Source organism: Strongylocentrotus purpuratus, unplaced genomic scaffold (genome assembly GCF_000002235.5).
Source record: "Strongylocentrotus purpuratus isolate Spur 01 unplaced genomic scaffold, Spur_5.0 spur5_scaffold_11, whole genome shotgun sequence".
Taxonomy (NCBI): domain Eukaryota; kingdom Metazoa; phylum Echinodermata; class Echinoidea; order Camarodonta; family Strongylocentrotidae; genus Strongylocentrotus; species Strongylocentrotus purpuratus.
This window is the reverse complement of record NW_022145596.1, coordinates 13,134,784-13,150,429: the sequence shown is the minus strand read 5'-3', so window position 1 is coordinate 13,150,429 and position 15,646 is coordinate 13,134,784. Positions and strand designations below refer to the sequence as shown.

Below are 15,646 nucleotides of genomic sequence, written 5' to 3'. Positions count from 1 at the left end.
GTGTGTTGTCCCATATATAGCTTTCTGTGTACAGTGCTTGTTACTTTACCAAGACTCGGCCAAATTTATTATGATTGTGATGACTCCAGAACCTTGCAGTGCACACCAATACTGACATGCTACATGATCATCTGTTTCTGATCCTTTCCACACCTTTTCTTTCACAATGCATTCGCATTACCAGAACTGGAATTTATCTTTAATATCCATCTGGCTCTAAACAGGCAAAAAGAACATTGACTCATGTCAAAGAGTTAGTGCCTTTCTGGTTCTCCAATGACAATATGTGACACAGTCCTATTCAAATGCATAGTGGCTATTGGCAACGCCGGTGCATGAAAGCAAAATTCACACGCTTCATATAACTTGTATACTAATATGACTGAATAACACCACAGTAATACCATAAATATGTTATAATCTGCTAATTGAAATAATGGATATGATCATCCCCTCACCTAGCACAAACAGTGGGTTTATAATCTTGATCTAATCATTATTTCAAACTTAGGCTCAGTTTTTGTTTCAAATGAATTTTAATAATGAATTAAATTCTTCATAAGATTTGTTTAACTTTAAACTATGACATATTGCTCTACTATCTATTGTGAGCCCTTCAGCACATACCTAGTTGATTTGCAACTATTTGCAAAAATAAGAGGGGGTAGAAAATATGTAATTGACTTGTTTTTGCTACATAAAGAATTCATTCACAAGAGGATAGGATTATGATATCAAATTGAAATAGAAAAATTTAAGCCATGTTTCAAGAAGTACAAATGAACATTTCTTCTCAGTATTTAAAATTGATCTGAGCAACTGATTACATTCAAAGGTTAAAAATATCAGTGACGAAAAGGAGTTATACAATTGTGGAATTGGTGTGGCAGATGGGGGGGGGGGGGGAGAGGGGGAGGCCATTCACCCTAAAAGTCCCCCTGGAGCTGGATCTGCCTCTGTTCAACTACCGTAAGTCCAGTGATATACCACAAGCTGCAATTTGAGTCTTCATCTCACTTTATAAAAAGCTTAATATGCATCCTGAATGGTGATAACATCTGCACAGAGCTAGAAATGCATTCACACATATCATTTAAGAGTATTGACAGGGTCTAATGCCCTTCTTGCTCCCCGACCCGACAGATGATAAATTTATTGGACATTTTACTTGTGCAATGTAGTGCTAACTATTCACAAGATATTTATAAACCTTTTCTTTAAATAAAACGTACACTGCTACAAAGTGGGATAAACTCACTGTCACGCACACTGAATGATCTGTTCTCAGTATGGCTGTTTAAGGAATCACACATGGATAGTTTGAACTGCTGAAAGCCAGAAAGGCAATAACAGATGTACATACATGTAACACAGGGCTACTACCCCTCTGGCGCTCAATAGAGTTTCTTCCTCATGCTCTGTTTTGTTCGTTCTTTTCCGTAATGAAAGAAATATATCCCTTCTCTACGGCAGCTGTATCAACAGTATTTGTATTCAGAGATAACATACAAACACCTTATCCTTGTTCTTTGCTGAATATTTTGCAAATCTTTGGTGAGGTTGTCTATTGACATTTAACATCTTTAAATATTTCATATTTCTTCAACTTTTAAGCACATCACCTTATAAAACAAAAAGCTCAGTATATACAAGGCATACATGTATTAATATGCAAACATGGCTTTGTCTTTTGTTAGTGCACATACATACATGTACAAACCATCTTTAAATGGACCGACCATTCTCTATACATTCATGTACCCTAAAGTTCAACACCCCCCCCCCCCAAAAAAAAAAAAAAAAAATCAATACAAATCAACAAACTATGGTAATATATATATCAGTACTCTGTTGAGACAGACATGATTCTCTATTTGTTTACAACAGGGGGGGGGGGGGTTTAATACAGAAATGAAAACACAAAAATATCCACATTTTGGCATGTCTAATTATTATCAAATGTATCTACCATCATAATTTTGTTAACAGTGAGCACATTAGTTTAATAGCAAATAATTCTACCTAATGGCAAGAAAAAATAACCACAAGAAAAATCCTTTTTACACATCTTTTTTTCTTTATGTGTTATATTATATGTGGTTCTGAATCCACGCCTCACTGATCAATATAAATTCCATTTCAAAATGTAATATATTTCCAAAATCAAATATTACAAGTCATCCATTGCTATTCTGCCAAAATAACCCCCTGTTCAAGTGCAAAATTGATAATAAATTTCATAACAATCTTAATGCTTTGCACTAATAAACAGTAGTCATTGGGGAACTGTAAGCTTCTTTATACACGATCATGTAAAAGTACAAATTAAACTTGGAAATATAAACCAATACCTAGGCCTGAGAGCATGTCATATAATTGCCATTTGGTTGCAGTCTGTTTGCAAGGATGATAAAATATTAACTCATGAGAATAATAATATCTGATAAAACTCAAAATTATGATGTCTCTAGACTTCTTGTTGCACAAAATACTGTTTCATATCATAAGATTTGTATACTTCTCTTTGTTGATTCCTTTTGTGTGATTATACTTCTCTTGTCAATCATGCTTGTACAGCGCATAGAAAAAATTTGTTTATTATGCGCTCTACAAATATTGTATTATTATTATTTATTAAGAATATATCTGACAATATGGTATACTATCTCTCAAGCTAAACAAGGATGTATGAATTTGACAACTGAATTAATCGGCCTTGAATCAACCTTGAATTGTGTTTCTTACATATCAAGGAGAAGAGTGTGATAGGACAGATTTTTACCCAAACTCAATCCTATGTAATTTCACAAATATACAGTTGCATATTGTTATCTGCTGCCCTCTTTAGTTACAATCAAGTCAACATCTAACTCAGCCAGAAATAAGTACATAGGGAAATCATACAAGCGGCAGAAAAATTCACCTGTTTATCTCAATAACAACCAAAAAATCAACAATTAAAACAATTAAAATAATTGAATAGATAAATAGATATAATTAGGTACATGATGATTTTTCAGTTTACGCTTCCATTTTTTCTACCAACTTACTGTATTATAAAATGTCTCATCATATCCTTAACTTTGTTCTATATTCATCCAACCATTTCATGCAATAGTGTTTCATTTTTTTCTTTTAAATAGGTGAACTATTCTATATATATTAAGTGCATAAGAGCATTAATTATTAACAAGTATGCAATCTATAAATCAAAATTTAATTATTATAATCAAGCATGATTTAAATTATCACACTTTGCAATGCTATAGTCAAGGATCCATCCTTTAATCAAACTGTATTGTGTTTATTTTTCTAAATCCATGAATGCTGTAAATGAAATTGATAAGAAATCTTTCAGCCAGTGAGATCAGTGTTACCACTGTTAAGCATGTCTTCAATTTAAACGTTTTGAACAAATTCAAACAGACTGCCACTACAGAAATGAAAACCCAGATGTGAATCGTAATTAAACTTTCTCATCAAAACTTTTCAAAAATGCAAGACTGCTCTATCAGCCAATCCAAAATGAAATCTAATAATTTCTCACGGCCCTTAACTTTCAAACGCTAAGAATTGTGATGTCAACCTACAACACTATATCAGTAGCTACGATGGAGCTTTTATAATCAATTTGAAGCTACAAACCAAGTGTATAAATAATTACAAATTTATAATATCTCATTCAGTATCATCACATTATGAAATAAAACACACTATTTATCCTATTCTATTTTTTCAAACAAACTGCAGAATCTACACATGACATGTCTGACAGAATTAAGAATTCATGGAATTCAATTGTCAAATCAATCCATAATAACTTTTTGAAATACAACAAGATTTATACAACATGCCAAGCGATATGAGAACAGATGCACAGAATCGGTTAAGTACTATTTCAGAAAATGACAAAACATAACCAAAAGAAGAAAAAAAAAGTGCAAAGCTGTTTCTCTGTTACTTGACATTACGTATATTACACCCTGTTTTAGTGTGGTTTTAAATGTCACACTTTTTTTTATACATAAATGTTTAAATAAGACTTTGTTTGTGTCGACTAAACAGATGTTGCATGCCCAGGATCCTGCGTCTCTTCTACAAGGTTTTGCGAGGTGGATTCTTCTGCGCCGTTCACCGAGGCGTCTTCTGCAAGGTTCCGGGAGGAGGAGTTCGGGTCGTGAAGCTCCACGGTTGTCGTCACTGGAGGTAGAATTCCTACAAAGAAGAAAGAATTGAAAAGAATAGAAATGTAATTGAGGTCTAAATTTAATTGTACCTCTTATGTTCAGTACAACAAATATGAATAAAAAAAAAAACATGATATATAAAATAACCCCAAACCTTCCACCGATCATTTGAAAAAGGTCTCTACACCTCAACTTATCTTAAAATGACAAATCATTTCCTTCATATGTAACCCTTCCAGTCCCACAAGCCTTGTAAACAGTTTTCAAAACTGAAGTTCAAGAGTTGAATTTGGGCAATTTACTTTTGGCTTCACTTTTAGATTTTCCTTTATATATATCTTGATTATATACAGTATTTGGCAATAATGGTCATAGACTGACTGACTTGCCTTAATTAAATCGCAACAACAACAACAACCCCAGAACATGTTTCAAAATGTATGCATCTATTCCCTTTTCACAGGGAAAAATTTAAAAAATAACTCTCTTTAGTACCACGTCATAGTAGAAACTGGTACAGAACTGGTTACATATCCTGGATCTACCACTAGACTTCTCTGCCACCCTGTCATGTGTTAATGTAACCAACCGGCCCGTTTCCTTGTCAAGAACAGGGAGCTCTAGAGGTGCAGGAAGATCACTACTTCCTATTGCAAAAACATGGGCTCTTTGTCTGTGTTTATACACCTTGGCTTGCAGTGAATGGAAACATTGTTGTTGCAAAACATAACATTATGCTTCATGCAACACATCTAAATTGCATGTTTTAGGTTTAGTGGTGGTTATTTCACCTGACTGCTAAGAGAGCATAAATGCTTGTTAGTAAGAACCAGAAGACGGACAGCTTTAGGTCCTCTACGAGGGACCTGGTCATGAGGATTAATGCCTTACCAAAGGGCTAAAGCACATCGACTTGGTTTCAAACCCGCGTCGCCAAATCAAACACAACTGTGCACAAAGATGACCTATTAAGGACCATTATTCCTCCATAAGATGCCCCTTGTTAATCTCTTCGTAAGAGCAGTATCAATACTGCCAGAGCGGATTCTCTGGATAAATCGGACCATTTTGTCATTATAATGTAAAACTTTCATGAGACTTTCACAGAGGTAACCTTAGAGTGTTCCTAAAGGAGACACCATTTGTCAATCCATAATACCCTTTGAAAGCCAACAGGGATAATCTTAGGAGGACCACTGTTCCTCTACTTTTACCCCTTGTGAATCTCTGGAATCCTTTCAACCCCAACACTAGAGGGTTGCATGTTACCAGGGAAAATAATAAAAAATAACAATGGGTCCATTTTATAGCGCAGCGACTGTCTGAATATACTCTACTGCGCTTAATACAAAGTATCATATCATTATCCCGGCTGTAGCTGAGCTGCCATGATAAGGCGCTAAAGCATTCAAGGAATTTTTTTTCCAACCTGGTACCCATTTACTTCAGCTGAATGGAGAGTGGCAATTAAGATTATTGTATATTAAAAATTCTAGGCCACAAGGAATGAAAGTTTCTGGTTTCCCTTAAACACAGCTTTTTGTTGTTACTGTATCACCGGCCTCCTCCAAGAAATGATCCACTCCTGGTTTAAAATGGCTAAAATGTCAGGTATTCTAAAATTCCTTCAATGCAGATATTGACAGTTACATTACAACACAAACCTTCTGAACTAGATGATCCATTCCGGCTCTCCACCGATTCGTTGCCGTCAGAATGGCGGTCGTGCTCGACAGCTACCATCCGCACATAGCGCCCTCCTGTGGTCGTACAATTGCTGAGAAGTGTCCGCACTGGCTCCACGTGCTGCCCGCTCCCGGCTTCATTGCTATCGTCCAAACCTGAGCCAAACGCGATCTGCCCTACTTCCAAGATGTAATGAGCCTCTTCAGTGGGTGCTGCTGGCATCTAGGATTAATAAGACAACAAGAAATAGTAAAGGAAAATGACTTTTTAAATGATTCATCAAAACTATGACTTGATGACTGACAATAGTAAAATCATTCATCAAAATTATGGCTTGATAACAATTGTTTAATGATTCTGCAAATTATTAGCCTGTGATGGAGATAACAGAAAGACTTATGAGATAGCCTATGAGACTTTAAGCTCATTACAAAAATATGATTTGACCAACAATATTGAAATAATGGGTGTTTTGCATCAATTAATATGTAAACAAAAGCTGATAGATCAGAGAATTAGAAAAAGCTATTAAACATTCACAAAATTACTGGTTTAGATTAAAGTATACCCGTAGTATTAGTACAAGTTTACTTCATTACATTTTTTCAAGTTTTAAAAATGATAACCTGGTAGCCTTTTATATTGATCGCGCAAACCAAAAATATATGTTAAAAGCTACCTCAAAATGAACAGTTTCTTATTTGAAATGTTACTATTCACGTGGGTGCCTTTTTGTTTCCTCTACAGTTAATGACAAACACCTACATTATACAATAATAAAACATACATTATTAATGTTGATGATTCCTTTAAATTTAATCCAAATCCAGATATTCGTGAAAAAAATATATACGAAATCTACTTCTCACAAGAAATTAGAACAATTACATACACTGGTGTCGTCTAAAAATACTTTCAAAACAATGCTACTATTTCCCTTTAAACAACAAACTTCAGCTGTCATGTTTTTTAAAACAATAAAATTGGCCCATCCTTTTCCTTTTGTTCTTCCCTCTGCCCTGATACCTTAGAGCCTCGTTACTTAACAGACTAAGTACAAGTTCAAGGTAAGCAGCAGTATAGTCTTCAACTTGAGGAATCTTTTGGGCATTTTTTTTAAAACAAAAAGTTGAAGAAGTTGAATGATAAAATACACACAAGTTTCACTGCAGCAGTTTTTATAGGTGTTTTTTGCAAGTCAAGTATGAACAGGAATTTCTATTCAGTGGACTGTACGTTGAAGAAGTCATTCAGAACTATATATTTTAAGGTAGTTTACTGCATTGTGTCTGAAAGAGCCTTTAATAGAGAAGATCTAGACTACAATATGTTGAAGAAGTCATTCAGAACTATATATTTTAAGGTAGTTTACTGCATTGTGTCTGAAAGAGGCTTTAATAGAGAAGATCTAGACTACAATATGTTGAAGAAGTCATTCAGAACTATATATTTTAAGGTAGTTTACTGCATTGTGTCTGAAAGCGGCTCTGTCAGAGAAGATCTAAACTATAGTATGTTGAAGAATTCATGTACATTAACATGTTTAAAGGTTGACACACGTCACACAACCAATTTGTTAACAAGGTTCATTTTGTTATATATCTGAACAAGGCTTTATTGGAGCAGTTCTAGACTACACCATGTTGGAAAAAGCCATTTCCTTTCTGCCCATCGATGTTGGCTCTGGTTCAACATGAACTTTGGGAATGTATTGCCTTCCCTTCAAATGCACTCTCCGTCCATGAAAACTGATACAGCAAGCAAAGGTACATGGACTAGGAGCTGAAAATTAATTGGTGTGGAACCTATCTGTTACATATGATAACAATTATAAAATGTTGTAAAAAGTTTGAGAGACTTTGCCTCATATGACTGCCAGTAAACATAATCTGTTGACTTTAGATACTGATCGTTTAAGATTAAAAACGCAGCATTCTTCAATTTATTGAGTGTTATTCATACCAGAAGTCAGAAGTCAAATATTTTTGTTTACTTTGCTTGACCTTTATACTACTGATAAACGTTAGACAAATTGATTTTAGGATAATGGAGTCTTATGAAAACTTAACCAAATGGCTAATATTTAGTTGATTTTATGTGTCGCCGTGTTACTTTTGGCATTGTGACAGGACAAGGGATTTGGGTGTATTTTATCCCAGTTGATAGTTTCAATTATCATATCAGTGCACACAGTCCACCTCAATGAGAAACAGGCTAGATAGTTGCTATTTTACATAACATTAAACTTTTGTATCCTATCATATCTATTCATACACCGGGGTTGAGAGAGGCACATTAGATAAAGTGCCTTGCATATGGACATTAGTAGTAGGCAGGACTTGATTTCTGCATCTCACCTGTCCAATGTTGAAACAAAACAAAAATTGGCTATAACACTTCTACTTATGAGAAAGGTCAATTCTTTCATTAGCCTACATGGTAAAACTCAAAGCATACATCATAATACTTCACTGGGGTCGTAACTGTATATCACCCCCCCCCCCCCCCCCAGATTCTAAATGAAAATTATTCTGTTTTTAGTGTTACATTATGTATATTAGATTATAATTTTGTACTTTCAACTATCAAGCCTTTATAAATGATTTTATTTCCAATATGTCTTAAATTATTTATGTGTTTTTATACCACCCTCTGACCAAAGTTCACTACAATACTATACCAATCACACATTCTTTCTTTGTAACATATCAACCTAAATTAACAATACGGTTGTAAATAAAGAGATGTCTGGCAAAACTATGTTTTCCATACACTGTTTTCCATTGGCCTTCTTTTCTTCTTAGAAAAATACTCGACCTACATAGACCTTACTACTTGACACAATAGGAGTTTTTGTTAATTAAATGAGTGAAAATTTCTCAGACACTTTTCTTCAGCTTCATCATTCTCAGCTCCTGTATGTTTTCTCTGTACTTCCCTTTGTTAAAATACGAACAAAGACATGCAATCCAGATAAATTGATCTGTTTGACAAGAGGCTGGATTATACTGTAACACGTTTTTGCCAATGAGATAAATTTTCACCTCCACATTGAAATGAACAGCAGAATATTACTGTCAAACAGGACCAAATAACTAAAATGTGAAATGGGATACAAGTGAAAGTTGGAAGAAGAAAAAATGAACAGATAAAAAGTATTTGATTTATGAATTTGTGAAGGTTAAGCTCAGCAAATAAGGAGTTAACAGATACTTTTAATGCAAGGGAAAGCCCTAAACTCTAAAGAAATACAGAAGTGAAAGAAAGACTTTATTTGAATATAAGAGGCACACATTTTGATAAAGACAAAAAGTGACAGTTTCAAGAAAAATTGCAGATTTCTGAAATTTATACACAGGGCTTCAAATTTGTATTCACAAAGACACTATTTAACTACTGGTTTAATAGTGCCTTGGAATGTAATAATTTTTTTACGATATCACATAAATTATTTGGTGCACATTTATGGATGTCATTATCGACTGCTTTTCAAGTTGAAAGACATTCACACATAAATGTGGCCAACTGCCATCTCTAAATTTACGAACTGTCATCAATGACTTAAATATGAAAAGCAGACAATTACAGGCTATGCAGATAAGATAATTTTGTTCATAGGCCAATGCCATTGTCATAAATCAGGAGGTGAAGGCGAGTGCAGGGCATTCCGCAGCAGTTGGAGAGGATGAGGGGCAAGTATCGATTAGTCTGCAAGCACAGACCCTAATTTGACAATTTACTACATGTATATAATTATATATGTCTAGTTGTCTACAGTATGTATTTTATTATTATAAACTGTATCTTACTTTGTTTTAAATCTTTCTGTATTGTATTGTAAATATGTTGTGTTCTCATACCCCTGAAGTGGGTCGATAGAGTCAAATAAAATCTAAATCTTCACTACGATTTCTTAAAGCCTTGGGGAGAGCCTAGAAATGTCTCTGGCTGTGTCTCATTTTGACACTTTAACACAATTTCATAAAGCCTTGAGTAGAGATTAGACAAGTCAGTTTCTGGCTGTGTCAGGAGAGGCTAAAGTACAGGGCCTATTGTAGTCTCTTGGCGCAGACACTAGGCCTGTTTTCATCAGACCGAGTTTGCCAAATAACCCGCTATTTTCAGACTCGAGATATTATCCCGAAGCTCAAAATTGCGTCCTCACCAGACCGATACGCTCATCACAAATTAGCTTGGACTGGCGCAAATTAGCCTCCTATTTCCAAATAGCGGGATATTTTGGAAACAAGGCCAACATTTCTCAGGATATTTTCTCAATCAAATATCCTGCTAATTGCAACTGCGGGCTGATCGGGGTAGTTAAATAGCGGGGTAGTTAAATAGCGGGTTATTTGGCAAACTCGAGCTGATGAGGACAGGCCTATTGTTACCCACAACAACGGACAAGGGTTTGTGCCTACAAACTACATGTAGTAGGTCCATGCTCAGAGGCTCAAAGTATTGATAGCGTTTAATGCCGAGACACACAGCTGATAAGCATGGGCAAATTGGCAACTCACTGGGATGCAGGGGTCAATGTGATAGAGGGATTAATTACTATCCACTCTACAAGTTTGATGTGGATAGCTAGGAGCCTGGTGCGGCTGTCCTTGCTTGTCTAAAGTGTAAAGATAGCATGTTGCTATTCATAGGAATGACATGATATCGTTGTCGATGGCTGCTTTGAAAATCATAGGCCCTGTTCACACAAACAAAAAAGAGGGTGATTATAATCATTATTCAAATATATGTCCACTCACAGATGGGGTTTTTAAAAAAAAGAACACTCGATCCTAAAGTCCTTGATTGTAGACTGCTCCACTAACCTTTGTTATAGAAAATGCATATGGCAAATATGCCCACATAACCAACTTGAATCCCTTGATCTAGATAGAATAATGGTTTTTATTGATTACAACAACAAGAACATCACGGCATCAAAGCCCGATTGCGATGATATTACAATGACAGAGTGCATACAAAGAGGTGATCAGCATTGACAAAAATAACTAATAACCAATTACAATCAACAATTTACAGTAGTTATAGGGACTAATTGTAATATAGTAGTAATAGAAACTAACTAATTGGTACATGTACTTTCTCACTGTTCATACGCAAAAAAAAAGTGTGATCATGGCTAAAAGCTTGTCTTACTGGTTGATCCAAGTGTGAATCACCCTACTGTAAAGTAAGTACCCTGCTTGTTTGAAGCCAATAAAGGACTTCCTTGTTATAAATTCTAATTGATATTCTTTAGGCCTGTCCTCATCAGCTCGAGTTTGCCAAATAACCCGCTATTTTAACTATCCCGATCGCAAATTATCCAGCTAATTTGCGTCTTCATTAGCCTGCAGTTGCAATTAGCGAGATATTTGGTCACGAAAATATCCAGAGAAATCTTGGTCACGTTTCCTAAATATCCCGCTATTTAGGAAATAGCGGGCTATTTTGCCCCCGTCTGAGCTAGTTTGTTAGTCTGGTGAATACGCAATTACGAGCTTCGGATAATATCCGGAGTCTGAACATAGCGGGTTATTTGGCAAACTCAAGCTGATGAAGACAGGCCTTTTGAGGAAAAAATAGCAAATTGCTGGAACATATCAAAATACGTAACAGGACATGATAAAGGGCAATCTAACATAAATAGAATCTTGCTGCGTACCAGGTGAAAGCAGAATTGCCTTCTTTCAAACACACTGTCTATAAACCTATTTTTTCTTCACAAAACATTTTGCCTAAGAATAATCACTAAAGCTTTATCAAGCTCAGCCAAATGTAATTGGTTCAGGAGCTTTATTGTGATAATTAAATCAATAAAATTCTAGTCAACTTATAATGCCTTGTGCATGATTACATTACATTTTATCCTTTTTTGATGACTAAGTACAATTACATATATCTACTAATCCATAACAGTGCTATTCCAACTTGAACATTGATAATTTTGTTATTTGTTTATTTTATCAGCCTTGGTTAATCAGTAATCAACCCTAAATCTAATAAAACACCAATGGAAATGAAGTTTATGACAGTCAAAAGTCTTTGTTTCTTTGTTATTAAGCTGTCTATCAAATCAAGCAAATCAAACTTTCGACTGACATGTCCATGAAACGATAGTTAAAGCAAATTTAGTAGGGGGGATATATATATAGGCCCATTAACACATTTCAAACACTATTTTTAGAAATCGTTGAATTTGTGGGCTGATATTTACACTACTGGAAGAAAAAAATGACGTTGTTTGCTCATTCAGATTTTTTGTGAGTAGTGCACACACAGTCGCGCAGAAGCGAAGAGAGTCACATGACCAAAAGCTGGAATCGTTCACTGATGTTTTGAGAGCAGGTATTTACACTGCGAAAATTAGTTGAAATTTCTGCCAGTGTTTCTATGAACAAAAATTCTGTCTGTAAACTAAATTTTGCTCAGTGAGTCAGGAATTGACTGAGTTTTGATCGACACTCAAACTGCTATTTGATTTATTTAATGTAGGCCTACTATTGACTATTTTTCACTGCCTTTCTCCCTTGATTTAGTTTAGTTTATTCAATATTATGGAAAAATTCAATTTGGAAATTGAGTCACGATCATTATATCTCAGTGCAGTACAGAGAGATTTGTTCCGATTCCCTGTCTGCTGGTAAGTGCAAAAATAAAGTGTGGCATGAAATTTGGCATAATCTTCTACAAACACGTTTCGTTTAAAAGGAAATAAATAATTTATGAGTGGGAGATTAGGTTGCCCTACAACGTAGCTTGCTGAAATGTGAAAGGGTCTGTAATCAAATATTTCATTGAATGTAACCTGAAAGAGATGGGAACAGCTTTAGTTTTTCTTGTTTATCTTTCTCTCTATAACACTTTGAACTCATGTTGGGTAATGTCATTTCAAATGTTACGCAGGAGGCGGCTACATGACACCTTTAACTACAGACATCACATAATTCTACAGATGTTGATCTCCTGTTTGACTCTCACCGAGTCTATGAGAACATGTGCAAACCCTCTCACATGTAATCCTGAAACTATTATGCAGATGTACATACTGATGCAATACTGATTGAACATACTGCTTTCATTCCCTTATGACACAATACACATTGTAGGACGTGCATATATTAATTTTTCATCCCATGCTTCCTTCTTCTTAGACATAACTAGATTGAATCGGAAATAACATCCAAATCCCCAAAGTTCATCAGATAAATAATTCATTCAAACAAACAGAATTAAAATCAGACTCTGATTGACAGAAAATATAAACATGGACTTCAATATTGGGAGTAAACTTGATACTAGCATTTACAAAGGTACTTGATACATTTTGACATTAAAGTGTACTGACACAATTTTTGTGCAAGGTTTACAGTGAAGTCAACAATATTATATTATTAAATTGTTAACAGCTATCTCCATAGCTCTCTCTATGTTTTGTATTTATATTCTAGATAAGTGCTGCCCCTACGATCCATCTTTGATCACATAAATGTTTTATATTAATTAGAGTAGGTTATCACGATGAGAAAAGTAAATAAAACACCCACACACAAGTTTACCAATCTCTTTTAATAGCGTGAAGTCCCTTTAAAACCCCTTTAAAGGGATCGTTTAACAATGTTAAATCTGAGATACATGGCCCTACGTGTTATCAGTGTCTGTGATATGGTGTAATATTGAAGCCCTAAAAAAATTGCGCTTCAAAATGATCAAGAAGTGCCTCAAAAAAGTAAAAATCTTTGAGTGACCGGTTTTACCATACTCGTTTTCCCCAATAGACTGTAGTGTTATGAAAACCGTCAGGCGAAAGGTTTTCAAAATTTGTAATTCCAATCATAAATATCTTGATAATCAGACAGGCGATCGGCTTGTAAAAGTCATGGGGTTCCTGACTGACCTAAAGGTTTATAATTATCATTGCATCATGAGCTAAATCCAGATTTTTGTTTCAGAATCTGAGACAAAGTTACCGGATCCCTTTAAAACCATCAAGCTCAATTATTTCAAGAGCTTGCTACTTAAAGCGAGTCAATTACTTTTTGACATACACTTGTCAAGTGGAAAAGGAACTCAACGTAAGCATGTTACTGTAATAACATTAATGAACAGCAAATGTTCAGTTCATTAGGATGTATGGAATTAGCAGCTTTATCTCATAAATCTCTGATAACGTAGCCATTTAATTACAGTTCCACAAAAAAAAGAGATATTTACTGCTCAAGAGAATTAGAAATGGATGTATACTCGGTTAATGCCACAGGCATTTTGGTGCGATAATCATCTCAAGAGATTTGACAAGTGGATTTAAACGATGCCAATCGTGTCATTTGACACCCGTGTCTGACTGTCACTAAAATTGGCATGGAGAGTCAGTCGTGGGTAGTCGAGCAATACATTGAACATGAAGCCTACATGTAGCATAGTCAACATTTCATTTACATGCACATCACTTCCTGCTATTGTTATCTTCCTCTCTGTCATCTCTACCTCTCCTATCATTTGTTTCACTGCATGTATTAAGATTTACAATTCCCACAACCACTGTTTGTAATCATAAATAAAATAGGTGAGGTAATTAAATCAATGAAGTTTGTTGAAATGGGTCATAAACAATTTGTTAATGATTATTGGTGCTGAATCTGGCTCTGATTTTAACTGACATTGCAACTATAAAAGTGTGAAGGATTGACACCCATAAATATGTAAACTTTAATTGGGATTTTGTTATAGTATTAAAGGGCTATTTCTAAATGTACAGAACGCAATCCATCATTCTACTATCTTTCATACAAAATCTTGTAATTATACAAAATGCCTATTTTTCATTTATTTCATTAAAAAATGGAAAATAACTTGAAATGACTATTTAATTATGTTAGCAATACCAGAAAGAGTCAATTAGTCTTCAGGTAAAAAAAAAGCAGAACAGATTTTTGAGCAATGTTTTGCACCTTGGGCCAACTTTACAATTCACATTCAATCTTAATGTATAAGAACATTACACTATCTTCTTCCCAGCTATTTTACATCTATATGGCAATTATTCATACGATTATGGCTCAGGTGTAAAGCCCTTTTTATGCATGCGTTGCATTACAAATTTCCCCTTGTGTAAAAGGGCATTTATTATGCAATTACTATCTCATATGTAACCCCTTTAAGCATGCGTTTCATAATACAAATTTTCCTCTCGTGTACAAAAAGGGCACTTATCGTGCATAAACTAAATGTGTAACTTGGCAACTAGTGTGTCCTTACACTGTAGATACAAAACCTCTTGCTATGAAGGGCAAAAAGATTACACAGCTGTTGCTTCATACAGACATGTGACATGAATGTTCGAACCATTGATGTAAGCTTGACAATGTTCCAGTGAACTTTGATTGGGATTTAATTGAAGTAAACATTGAGGATTAGAAACACCTCACTATACATTTGTTTCCTTAATTATACATGAAAAACAACGAACAAAAAATAATGCTCGAGTGCAAAAGATCTACGCTGTAAATGCTGATCATAATTACGACTATACTGTGAACATACTTTTTAAATGTATGGAAAGCTTTGGGAGATTTCGGAGGATATTTCCAAGAATTTTCGATCGAAAGTCCTGGCTCTGTCTGCAAGACAAGTTCAGACTTTCAGTAACCTTTTAATTTTGTCTAAACGTAAATCTTTTTTTTTAAATCTCTCTCCAAGGGAGCTCTATGAGGAGAAGTTTGTTACAGGGCAATTTTTTGTTCTTACCACCCTCTTTTTTAGCTTTTGGTGAC

General features: G+C 34.9%; 1 protein-coding gene across 2 annotated transcripts in view; it reads right to left on the bottom strand.

The window, feature by feature from the left end:
• Positions 1 to 1,656: 1,656 nt before the first annotated feature.
• The window catches only part of LOC580394 (RING finger protein 150), a 33,818-nt gene continuing 19,828 nt past the window's right edge, over positions 1,657 to 15,646 (bottom strand). For both annotated transcript variants that reach the window (XM_780453.5, XM_030980683.1), the window contains exons 7-8: positions 5,852 to 6,095; positions 1,657 to 4,215 (exon numbers count right to left, since the gene is read on the bottom strand). In XM_780453.5, coding sequence (XP_785546.1) covers positions 4,058 to 4,215; positions 5,852 to 6,095 — 402 coding nt within the window. In that variant the 3' untranslated portion in view covers positions 1,657 to 4,057. The remainder of the gene's footprint in view (positions 4,216 to 5,851; positions 6,096 to 15,646) is intronic.